The 12,228-nt window shown below is 34.6% G+C and overlaps 1 protein-coding gene across 1 annotated transcript in view; it reads left to right on the top strand.

Moving 5' to 3' along the window:
* LOC113949785 (target of Nesh-SH3-like) overlaps positions 1 to 11,403 on the top strand; it is a gene marked incomplete at its 3' end in the record, with an annotated part of 61,595 nt that extends 50,192 nt beyond the window's left edge. The window contains exons 10-14 of the mRNA XM_027648796.1: positions 1,400 to 1,477; positions 5,247 to 5,327; positions 6,631 to 6,705; positions 9,985 to 10,050; positions 11,289 to 11,403. Of these exons, the coding sequence (XP_027504597.1) occupies positions 1,400 to 1,477; positions 5,247 to 5,327; positions 6,631 to 6,705; positions 9,985 to 10,050; positions 11,289 to 11,403 (415 nt within the window). The remainder of the gene's footprint in view (positions 1 to 1,399; positions 1,478 to 5,246; positions 5,328 to 6,630; positions 6,706 to 9,984; positions 10,051 to 11,288) is intronic.
* Positions 11,404 to 12,228: the final 825 nt, after the last annotated feature.

The raw sequence follows: 12,228 nt of genomic DNA, 5'->3' as shown, positions 1-12,228 counted from the left end.
TCTAGAACTTTTACATTTGTTTTCATTTTCTACCAGTAAAATTATATCTTTCTGAGGGAAAATGATACTTTTTTTATGGATAGGTCATAAGGTTCAGTAGTTTTCACAGTAAAAATTGCAGAATGTGACTATGAGCAAAAGATGAGGAAAAAGATGGAGGTAGGTTCACTTGTCCTAGAAATGTCCAACTTGCTCATCTGGCTGAGTGTAGAACTCGGACTTCTAAATCTGAGCACTCTATGTCTAAAATTTCTGGCTGGTGTGATGCCAGTTTGAAGCCACTCTTTATAGCAGGTTACACAAACATCTTTGAGAAAATAACCAGGGCAGACAAGTGATGCTTTGTTATGTTCTGCTTACCAAAGAACATGAAGTGCGTGGATATTCACACAAGGGACACCTGAATTTCAAAGGACCAGAGAAGAGTCATTGTAAAAAGCCAAGCAAAAATACTCTGAGAAATAATATAAATATATCAAGTAATTGACAAAAAGTTGTGTTGTATGTTGTCTAAATCTATACAGGTATCTTTCAGTGGCGCCTGAGAATGGTGTATGTCTAAAATAAAAAGCTGTAAAGCTTATGCTGTGTGTGAAGTCGTAACTAATTCTGATTTGCTGACTTACTGAAACTGTTTTAATTCTGTATTATTTAGAAAAATCAAAATATTGCATCACAAAATTAAAAAAAAAAAGAATTCTCAAAGTACTTTTTCTTTCTTTTAAGTTATTCAAAATCCTTACAGTTTGGAGGTTTTGGATTGTTTGGGTTTTTGTTTGTTTTAATATTAGTAGTCCAGGAAAAAAAAAAACCCAAATTTTTAATTGAAATAAAAATTAATTAATTCAATTAATTAATTTTGCCTGTATCCACTACTGAAATATCTTTATGTCTGTTGGAATAGAAGGCTACTGTCATACCACTGTAATTGTTAGAAGTAATATCAAGGAAAATAAGGACATGGCTAGTATGACAATTCCATTGCATTTGAAATTTTATTAGACTGTTCTTGTATAGCACTTAGAACTATATTGCATCTTTTAATTTTGAAAAACATTTTTGCTGTCTAGCTCAAATGCTAGAAAAATGAAAAACACTGGATACCATTTTGCATGTGAAAGTAAAGATTCATAAGGTATTAAATCCTTTCTGTAAATTTTGTATTTAGAGTATTTTTTAATGAACAAAGAAAAACCAAAAATGCATGTGCTTAGTATAACTAGATAGATGCTTGTACTGATTGTGCAGTGGAAGTTCATTGGTTCCTAAAGGTATTCAGCTTTCCACATTTATCCATGGTAGCTTACCTTGTCAGACTGAAGTAGGACAGAAATAGATCTGTGGTAGAAGAGAGTAGATACATGTCTGCAATTACTCTCTAATGTTTTTGTCCTTTTAGCTCAGAATGAAACTGGAGTATGGCCTGCTGAATCCAAAACACCAGAAGTTCAAGAAATCTCCCCACAGTCCCTTCCAGGTAATGAAAATTCTACTTTTAGAAACTCTGTGTAATATATTTGCCAAATATATAAACTACAATTAAATCCATCTTTGTGTTTCTCAATCTGCAGTTAAAGTCAGTAGTTGGAAAACAGGAGGATAGTGTAGCTGAATTGATAACACTGAGTTATTGAATCGGACAAAAATCTGAATCTAAATTTGGAGGAAAGTTTCAGATGATACAATCATCAGGTTTATAAAACCCCTTAGAATTAAAATTGTGGGGTGCTGGATATCTTGAAATTGTGAAAAATGACAAAAAGAGTTTTCTTGTGATACACCTTGACATACTGACTTTAATGAAATGTGGCACCTGGGAAGGAGAGAATTGGTTCATTCTATTTCCTTTCCTTTGTGTTCTGTAATTATGTTTATGTAGTAATTCTAACCATAAACATTGTCATCTCAAGACTTAACATAGAATTGTATGTTTATGAAGTTGGATGATGTGTCGTATTATACACGGTAATTATTGGCAAGTACTATCTATTTTTTGTAAGAATTTAGTATCCATTTATTACAATTAAACACATTTTTATTGTTGTCACACTAAGTTATTTACTAAAATTTTTAGAATAATTTTCATCTTCCATTTCATGCTTCCTTTGTCATTTTGTTTCCATGTCCTTTTTTCCCATGACCATTCCTTTCAGTCATAATTTGTTTTCTCAGCACCAGTGCTTCATATTAAAATAAGAGTGTGTCACACTGCTTACATTAAAGAATGTATTAATTACAATTACAGTATTTCAGTTAAAGAGAAAAAAAAAAAGTCAGGAAAGGGGGAAATGAAAGTGAATCCACTAAAAGAAAGACATTCTTTGAGTATAATTCTGTCTTACTGTGGCATATGGAAAAATAACTTGAATACTTAAGCATTTGAACCAGGCTTTCATGAGTAACTTAAGCAAGAGATCTGAGCCCCAGCCTGTTACAAAGGTTGCGTTTGAGAGACGGTCTAATATATAAGCATAATTAATTGAGTTTAGCAATAGGATCTACTTAATTATATTTCATTCAGATATCACTGTTTGAAAATCATACTGGATTCTTTAAGTAAGGTATAGTAACTGTTTGCTGTGGAAGGTTTAAGGACTGGTACCAGAAGTGGCAATAGAACATCGATTTGAAAGGAGCTCTGTGCTGTAGCAGCTGTTGTGTCATCAGCTATGCTGGAAGGAAAAAATGGAACTTGAAGTATTTCAGCAAGCAGGATGTCTGAAGGCTGTTCTTGCCTTGCACTGTGTCTTTATCAAAGGGTGTGTTTTGTCATGTGATACAGTTTAGTGATTTTTTTTTAATGTATTTGTCAACCAGGCTTCCCATCATTTTCTTAATTTCAAGCCTCCCCTCCCTTGGCATGCACTTCCATGGAAAGACTGTTAGTAAGCTCTTTCATTTCTTGTTTTTGCCAGGCTTGTTATGATATTTTCCACTCAGGATTAATGTATTCTTAACACAGCAGCACAAATTCATAGTGCTTTTTTTTTTTTTCTTCAGCCTTTGAAATGTTGTCTAATATATCTCAAACCACTGCAACATTTTTTCTTCCCATTTAATGGAGTGTGAGCCTTTTTATTAAATTCATGGGGAAATTGGAGCCTACCAACACTCAGAATTATGAGCACATTTGCCAGGGACATGGAAGAACTAGTTTTAAAAAAAACAAAACTAGTTATTTCTTTATGTAAGGGATTCTACTAGAAATTTAGCAAATTCGATTTGTGAAATAGGGAACGGGTTAGAAATAAAAAGTACCACCTGTGAGGTTTAGTTGAGATAACTCCTTTGTTGTCATGTTTCCCAAGTTCTGTTCCTCCTGTGCTCCTTCTGGCCCCTTCTTCCAGCCCCTGAAGACTTCCCCTTGTGTTCATGTGCTATATCAGGAGTGAGAGTATTACTTTCATCAGAATATCTTAATTACTGTTGTGGAGTAAGAGAGGGTTAAGAGAAGTTAGAGGAAATATAGTTTAAGAAACATTGTTGAAGTGCATTCTTGCTGTACTCTATGCTGTCATAGTAAGGTAACTTACCTTTCTTGGTTGTGTTAACACTTTACTTTGTAGATACACTTGAACCAGTACAGTAAGCCTCGTTTACCTGGTGCCCTGGAAAAGTCAGAGGCATTTTTCTTTTCTCTAACTGAGCTCTCAGAACCTAAGTTCTCTACTTCCTGTATCTTTTTCCACAAAAAAGTCTGCTCTTCTTTCATGTCATGGCTACAATGTTCTGTGCAAAACTGAGGAGAACTTTGTTTCTTTTGTCTCAGTTCTAGGCATGCTCTATCTTATTCAGCTTGTTCAGATAATTTAGCTGACAAGACATGCTTCATATGAGCGCAAACCATCTGACCTCTAAAAATAAATCCAAAGCATCATAAGTTCTGTATTTGCTTTCGGTGTGGAATTTTTTTGGCTTTTTTCATGATTACATCTCACCAATGAGAAATGTTAACTTCTGTAGTACTTCTGAAGTATGGGTTTGTTAATTGTTGCTTCAGTGTCTCTTATGGGTGAATTTTCTCCCACAGGTTTCATAGAGATAAATTGTTTTAACTTCTCTGTAGAATGAAATCCTTCTTTCACTGATGACAGTAACAGCACTGTAACTGATTTAGAAGCAGAATTGGGTCCTAATAGGCAGCATCTGTAAAGATTTCAGATTTTGTGGCACTGAAAAGTACCATACTCCAAACCAGAAAATAGTATTATTATTGTGGCCGTATTTAGAACACAGAAAACAGCATGTTTTTTCAGGAAATGAAATAAGAAGCTTACAAATCTACATGATCAGTTCTTCTTGGAATATTAGTTGATTATGGATAATGGATTACGGATTATGATCCCAAATTGAATTTGGGAATTCAGTAGATTATGGAAAAAGCATGGAGACCATGCTGGAAAAACAAAAGTAACTGTCTTCTATTGTGTCTCAAAAGAAAGTGATCTTTTATTAAACTGAATGGATACTAAAACCAATGCTATGTTGATGCTGATTACTGATATTAATGATCTCTTCTAATTACCAACATGTACTAACTACTGTGCAGTTTGCTCTGTGGAAGGAAATAATGCTCTTGTCACATTCAAGGCTGAGACCTTGCCGTTCTGTGTTCCATATCCATAAGCTTTGTCATTTGTGACCTGAGATGACCAGTTGTGTGTACTGTAGCACTGACTAAATGTCCATGGGATCTTGAGCAAGATGAAAGTGATCTTGACTTACTTACCATTGGAATCAATTGTTATGTGAAACTCTGGACGAGTACAGTTATGCACTACTATATTAAAACGTGACCAATGGTTCAGTTTAGGTACATTTAATGGCTGTTTAATAAACTACCCATGCTTTATTCTGAAGATGTAGAATTAGAAGAATGAATGGAAATCAAAACCCATTATATTACTAATAGAAAAATGAAAGAGACGAGGTATTATAGGTGAATATTTATTCTTTTCCTGATAATTTTTATATTAGGAGGATTAACAAAACATCAGAATAACAGGGGAAATCTTTGTGATTCACATTTTCCTTTGTTTATATAAAACTGTAACAAAATAAATCCAAAAAATCATACAGACACAACTGAAAACAAAAGTAAATATTAATCATGATGGAATCAAGCAACCATAGAAATTACTTTAATCAGGGGACATAAAATGGTACAAGGAAAGCAGCGGGCTTTGGGCAATAAATAAAGAAAAGGGTAGAGAGATTCTAAATTAAATGAAGCTTCTTTCTTCTAGCTCAGGCTGAGAAAAGACATGGACCTGAGGAATTTAAATCAACGCCTAAACCCAAATTGGTGCAAACTCAAAACATACCGGGTAACTAATTTTGCTGCTTTTTACCTTCTTTGTTCATTAGATGCTTTTTTCACCTCCAGCAGAATTTTTCTACTACTTGCTGCATCCCCTTTCTATTGGCTCCAAAGGAAGTACTAATTAAAAAAATCTGGTTCCTTTTGTGTTTCCAGTGATTCACACTGGAATGAAATATAAGCAGGATACGTCTAACTCTGGTTGAACTGTGTCTTTTGCAGATTTTACTGGGTGATTCAATTTTATTTTTCAAATTAATGCCTTCTCTCTATGTGATCTGCATGGTTGACATAACATAAAACTTCCATCTGTAAAATTATCCTCAGTGATAGAACTGAAATAACTACCTCCCCGATTTTCTTCTGGTGACATGTTCATTTAGGTAACATCAACAGTGTTAGGTAACATCAACATACATAAGGACAATTTTATATTACATGTGATATAATTGTATTTGCCTTCAAGGAGACAAAAACTCTACTGATTTTTTCATTTTTTGTCTCAATGTTGTACTGTTAGTTTTGTGATTTGGAGCAGTATATATTTACTTCTGGCATTCAGAATTCTAAATTCTCTAATGTTGATTTTATTGTTTGTACTTTTAAATCCAAGCCATGTAAAATTGTGAAGACAAATCTAAACTTGAGATTGCATTTATCTTTTTTAACTTTGGTTAGATTTTTCTAAAGTACAGGTGGCCTCCATACAGGAAGATGTATTATAAAGGGAAGGATCAGGAATACTTGCAGGACTGAAATACAGATCTTCCCATGAAGAGGACAGCTAATGCTTCTCAATAAATGTATTTTTATGTAATCTTATTGATTCATGTCCTACTCTCAATTTTGTCTTTTTTCATTTACAGTTGCAAGGAGATTTCCAGAATTTACTGAAGCTAAACCATCAATCTAATTTTCATTTTAACTTTTATGCAGCTTTTCTTAACCATACTCAACCTTCCTTGATTTTGCCACGCTTTTAAAGATGAAAATATGAAACTTAATCAAGATGAATCATTGATTAATTTCAAACTAGGTGGTCACAATTACTGATGCAGGTTCATTATCAAATTTCTGTGATTGATGGATCTTTGTATTACAAGTAGGGAAAAAGTAGTATCTTTCATATTCCACATACCTTTTCACGTGACAAATCCATGTGGGTTTTTTCCTAGGTTGGAACTACTTCTTCTTTTTTACTGAATGGCATTGTTTTCAGGAGTGGGTGATTTATAAGCCAAATATAGATCCGTGCTGTGTCTTGTAGCATTCTTAATCAAATAAAATTTTGGTTATTTCTTTTATCATAGCTTCTAATGACATACAGCTACTTCCTTCTGGATCCAGAATCTCCGATGCTCCAAAAACTTCATTGACAGAACGTGGTAATTACTTTCTTTGTAGATGTGACTAAACATTAGTGAAAAATTATCGTCACAAAACTTACAAATTCCTTCTTTCATTCTAAGCCTGGTTTTGCTTTGTTGCTATGACAGATTAATGCTTCATTTAAGACAAACAAACAGAAGCTCATGAGGATATATGGGCTAACTTATATCTATAGGATAAAACTTATGTAAAACTGTGTAACTTACACTTAGTTTCATTATTTTCTTGGAAGAGCCCTATAAGCTTCTGAGAGTGACTATATTTAAAGTTGGAATGTTGTTCCAGCCAACATCAGTTCTGTGGGTTTTCATGTATTTTGCCAAATACTTGTATGCTTGATTAAAATACTGCCATAATTTGTGGATGTTGTTGTGGTTTAAGTATTGATAAATTAGATTCATTGGTTGTTTGGTAATGAACTTCAGGACAAGACCTGATATTTAAGAAAGCATGGTGCTACTCACGTTTTCAAAATAGCTTTACTTGTGTTAGGGTCAAAATGTTGTGGTCAAAGTCTTATGAGCAAAGAGGAAGCACACCATTCCTTTCTTTTTTTTATGTTGTATATTATATATATACACACATTTATATGTATATATGTTTGTATAGACATATATATTTAAATATATGAATATCATGTGTATGTGTATAACATTAATAATTTATTTTTAGTGTAATGGAAATTTGAATGGTCTTTCTTTCTTTCTTTCTTTTCTTTCTTTTCTTTTTCTTTCTTTCTTTCTTTCTTTCTCTCTTTCTCTCTCTCTTTCTCTCTTTCTCTCTTTCTCTCTTTCTGTCTTTCTCTCTTTCTCTCTTTCTTTCTTTCTTTCTTTCTTTCTTCTACTGAGAGACATCTTAGATCTAAATTCACCATTTAGGGAGCCATTTGTGTATGTTAGATACTATTTCTGTGTTCTTGTTGTTATCCCTAAAGTTAATTTTGTCCAGCTCCAGGTGTGCAGTTTTTACAACTGACCATTGCTGAGCTGTTTACAGCATGGGGCCTCCAGTATCAAACCTAGTCCCCATCTCTTATCATCTCATGCCTCTACTCTTCTACATCATAACCTGTGTCTTCCTTTCTCAAAACCTCTGTTCTCATAACAGGCTTGTATAGCCAAATTTACCCAAACAACTGCTTGTTGCTGCTTTCTGTATTAACAGCTATTACACTAGTTACCTATAGTGTCCTTTAATCAAATTAATCAGATAAATTTTTATTTCACTAAGCCTTAGTCAAGAAGTTATCACAGAATAGTGCTGGCTTATTTAGATAGCATACATTTACATAATGTAGTCTGCCAAATTTAAAAGTAATTTCCAGAAACATCTCTTAGTTCTTGAACTGCGTATTTGAAACACATTCTCAACAACAAGAATATGATTTTCACAATTTGTTCTTAATTTGATAGATTTTTTTGACAGCTCCTTTCCAGATATATTTGAGGGGATGGGGGTAGACATTTATTTTTACTGTAGTGAAAGACGTTCAGTTAAATCCAGTTAGAGACAGCATTGGAAAGAGAGAAACGCGATGATTTAATAACCTATTTGCTATAAACGTAGCTGAAAATCTGAAAAGGTGATCCTGTAAAGTGATGTGAAGTACTTTTGCTTTCTGCTGGGGAATGATAACACAATCTTATGTTTATCTCAGTGGTAAAGGTAGAATAATAACAACAGAGGCAAAATACATGTTACATTCAAGTATTTATTCTGGTTTTGTTCTGATATCTTCTATTAGTTTCACTTAGCAAAAGAAGGAGTTCGTTATGTGAGGCTGGGCCCAGCCGCTGGGTCAGCTGGAGTATCTATGAAGTCAATGCTGAAGTCAAAGATATTCTGTAAGAGTGAGGGGGTGGTTATTCAGAGGAGGTTTCTCTGCACCGTGCCTCTGCATCCCTCGATCTCCTGCTGTTATAAAACCAGCAAAGAAAGCAAAATTTAATTTACGAAGTTCAAGTGCCTGTGACCTGTATTCTGCCCTAGTGCCCCTGAAGACTTTTTTTTTCCTTTATTTTTTCTATCTCGATTGTGCTAGAGGGAGATATCTCCTTTGTTTTATAAACTTCCTGTGTGGTCAGCATATTTTGAATTCAAATATTTCTGAAAAGACAGCTTTGTAAACATGCCTTCAATGTTCTGATACCTTTGAGAAATCTCTCATAGTTCTTACTGGATGTGAATGGATCAATGGAAACTTTTGCCAAAAGCTGTGAATCATATGGCTTTTGGTATTATTTTCTTAACTACAAATATAGACCAGAATGGTTCCAGTCGCAAACCTACAGTGGTCATCTGGTCCAACTTCTGAGTCCAAATATAACAGGATAGTAACCTGAAATTATAATTGCTAATGTGATAAAATGGATAGAAAATAAATGGGAAAGCAGATCCAACATATGAAATAAAAGTCTGTTCACTTTTTAGCATATATTCATATTGCCTACATTGGAAATGAACCACACATCTACTTATTTCAATGTTTTTACAATCTCGAGCATTCAGAGAAGTTTAAATTTTAAATTCAGGTATGACTGTTTTTCAAAAAAACTCAACTTGATAAACACCAATTAAAAATAAAGATGGAAAATTTCAAATACATTATAACCCAAATGGGCATAAGTGACTGGTGCAGATGTGTTTACTGGAAAGAATAGTACTTATTGGCCAGTACACACTGAATAGGATCTGTTTCTTAGAAGCAGGACAATAGAGCAAAACCTGCACGTGGTGAAAATCTGTTCACAATGGCTTTTAGGTAAGAATGCCCAAATCCATCTTGATTCTCTGTTTTCATTAAAGCACACTTCAGGTTATCCATACTTCAAAGTTAAATAAACAGAAGTACTTTGTAACACTCTTCATTAAAGATAACAGATAAAAGGTGCTGTTTACCAATGTTTCACGATTATTTCACTAGCTTCATTGTTCTACTCTTTTCTTATCTTTTCCCATTACAACTCCTTTAAAAAAAGTTCTACATAATGTAGTAGTGACCAGTTTGTACAGACCTGCAAGTGCTGTGAATATTAAAGGTAATGTGTTTGAGTTGTAGCTGCCTTGCTGTGAATAAGAACCGCTTAAGTAATATGGATTCGGTTTGATTAGATAATGTATGCCCAAATATGAATGGGGTAAAAATTAATAAAACAAAGAGACCTTCAAACCAAACAAAAACTTTCTAGTTACAGTGGGTGAAATTAGATTTAGTATCACTTGCAAGGGGAGTGTCTGTCTTGGAATGATAAAATTTTTTTCATGTTTGCTCTTAGCTACTCAGAGTCCAGCCTTGAAACCCCTAACTCTACCTTCTGCAGAAGCCAGAGAGATGGAAATGGGTAATTAGCAGATTAGTTTTATGACTTTTTTTCCCATTATCTTAGCATCACGTAGGTCTGCAAATGGTAATCTTAAGATCTGCTTTAGAACCTTGGCTACCAACACTCACAGAGAGCTGCTTCTTCACCATTCTTGTGTCTGTGTAACCAGTTGAAAATCTTATTTGTTAATGGCTTAAAGAAAGTGTTGTCATATCTTGTCTATACCTTATTTCTTTCTGTAGAGCTGCAGCTCTTACCTAGAAAATTTAATATGATAGAATTCCTTGCTGGTGAGAGTCCTTTTAGGCATGTGGAACTTGCATTTCAGGCCAGAAAACTGTATTGCCAACCATCATCCCCTGTTGTCATGGCAGTTGTCTCATGTCTCATTTTAGACTGTCTACCATCTTGCTTTGCTTTAGCATCATCTGGAATTGCACAGCCTTCATTAAGCTATTCAGAGCTAATCCATCAAGTCACAGGTCTCTCAGCATTTTAAGCTCAGGTTCTTTTTTCAGCTTTTGAGGAAAAACAGCCTGTTTCTTCGAGATCCAAACCATCTGGTACCATAGAAGTGCAACCAACCAGATCCAGTAATGGTTTCTCATAAGGTTAATCCTCCTGACAGCTAGGAATTTTTAGAGGAGACATAGTGCCTCTCATTAAATAGTTTGTTTAGTTTGACATAAATGAAGAATGAGTTATAGCTTTGGAGATAGGTTGTTTTTCCTGTAGTCTTTGGTATGTGAGGATGCTTAAGCTTTTTAAGCATTTCTTGAGCATGAAGAAGTTAAGAGGTGAGGGCAATGGAGAAGGGGTAGAAGGAGGTGAAGGGGGAAGGAAAGCAGTTTATTTCCCAAGTCTTCTTTGACCAATGCAGCCATAGTCTGTTAAATTCTGTGCTGAATAATCTACTGGTTCTTGGCACACCAATACCGTTCATGTTTATATTGGCAGGCCCACTGACTGTTTTCTGGATCAAAAGGTGTTTTCTTACTACCTGCCATTCATAATGTGCTAAGATTATTAAGCAGTAACAAGACTTCTCATTAGTATGAATAATTAGGTCACCTGGTTTCCGCATCAACTTCTACACCAGCCCACCAGTCCATGACACAGAGTAATGTTAGCTGATTTGCACACAATTTTCCCTGTGCTTCCATTTTAACAAAGTAACATTTGTCTGCTGAGTCCTGTGCTATCCAAGTAGCTCTTGAGGCAATTTTAAGCCTTTTAACACAAGATTATCTTTTCAGATTTAGGTGAAAGGAAGACTCTTCCTTCAAGATTCACAACATCTGGCATACCAGAAATGCCACCAATCTCATCTGGTAATAACATCTCTCCTCATTGTAGTTCTCCTGACATCTAGTCAGTCTCTCAAAAGACACAGCAATGCTTTGCAAAATGGAGGTCTTAGAAATTCTGTTTTGTTCTGCGTGAAAGTGTAACTGGAGAGAGAGACCAGTTGTGTCTGCTGCAACATTCGAGAAATTTGAAAAGAAATGTTGGAATGATAGGATTAAAATTTTTTATGTTGGTAAACAATTAGCTAGATTATCCTGTGGAGTTGTTGTTCAGGTTTTTCGTAAAGAATTGTGTGTGTATCTATACGGAGGCCCATTTTTATGAGTAGTTAAATAAGTATTAACATGTCAGATTTGTTCCTTTTGTACATTGAATGCAAAAGCATCTCCATAGGTGGAAAAATATTTATCTGCTGTTCAAAAGAATACCCCATGAGATTTTAACCATGGGAAAATGCAACTTAGTTATTTGGTTAGTGAGTCATTGCATGTTACTAGAAAAGGATCAAGTCGAAGGGAACTGAATCAAAGGATTTCCATTTACAAAGGTTGGGTTTATTAAAATATTCCAGAGGAATCACTAGGCACCACTTCCTTATTACCAGCAACTTCATTCTTGTGCATATTTATAAACTATCACCAAGTTTTGCCTCCCTTGCATCTGAAGCCAAGTCCAAAGAAATGGGCAAAAGTGAGCAGTGCTGATAAGTGCATATACTGTAGATTTAACACTGGTTTATGTATCGAGTTGTGCTTTTTCCTTGCACAAGATCAGGATAAGAGAGTATGAGGAAGTCACTTCAGTGAAGTTACATGTCCTTCAGTGTGCGAAGAGATGTCAGATTGTACAAGTTTAAGTTGTTGTAAGATGTGATAGAATTCTGCAGAA

The sequence above is a fragment of the Corapipo altera genome, unplaced genomic scaffold (genome assembly GCF_003945725.1).
Source record: "Corapipo altera isolate COAL_440 unplaced genomic scaffold, ASM394572v1 58, whole genome shotgun sequence".
Classification (NCBI taxonomy): Eukaryota; Metazoa; Chordata; class Aves; order Passeriformes; family Pipridae; genus Corapipo; species Corapipo altera.
Note: the sequence above shows the minus strand (reverse complement) of the source record. Positions and strands in the feature narration are given on the sequence as shown.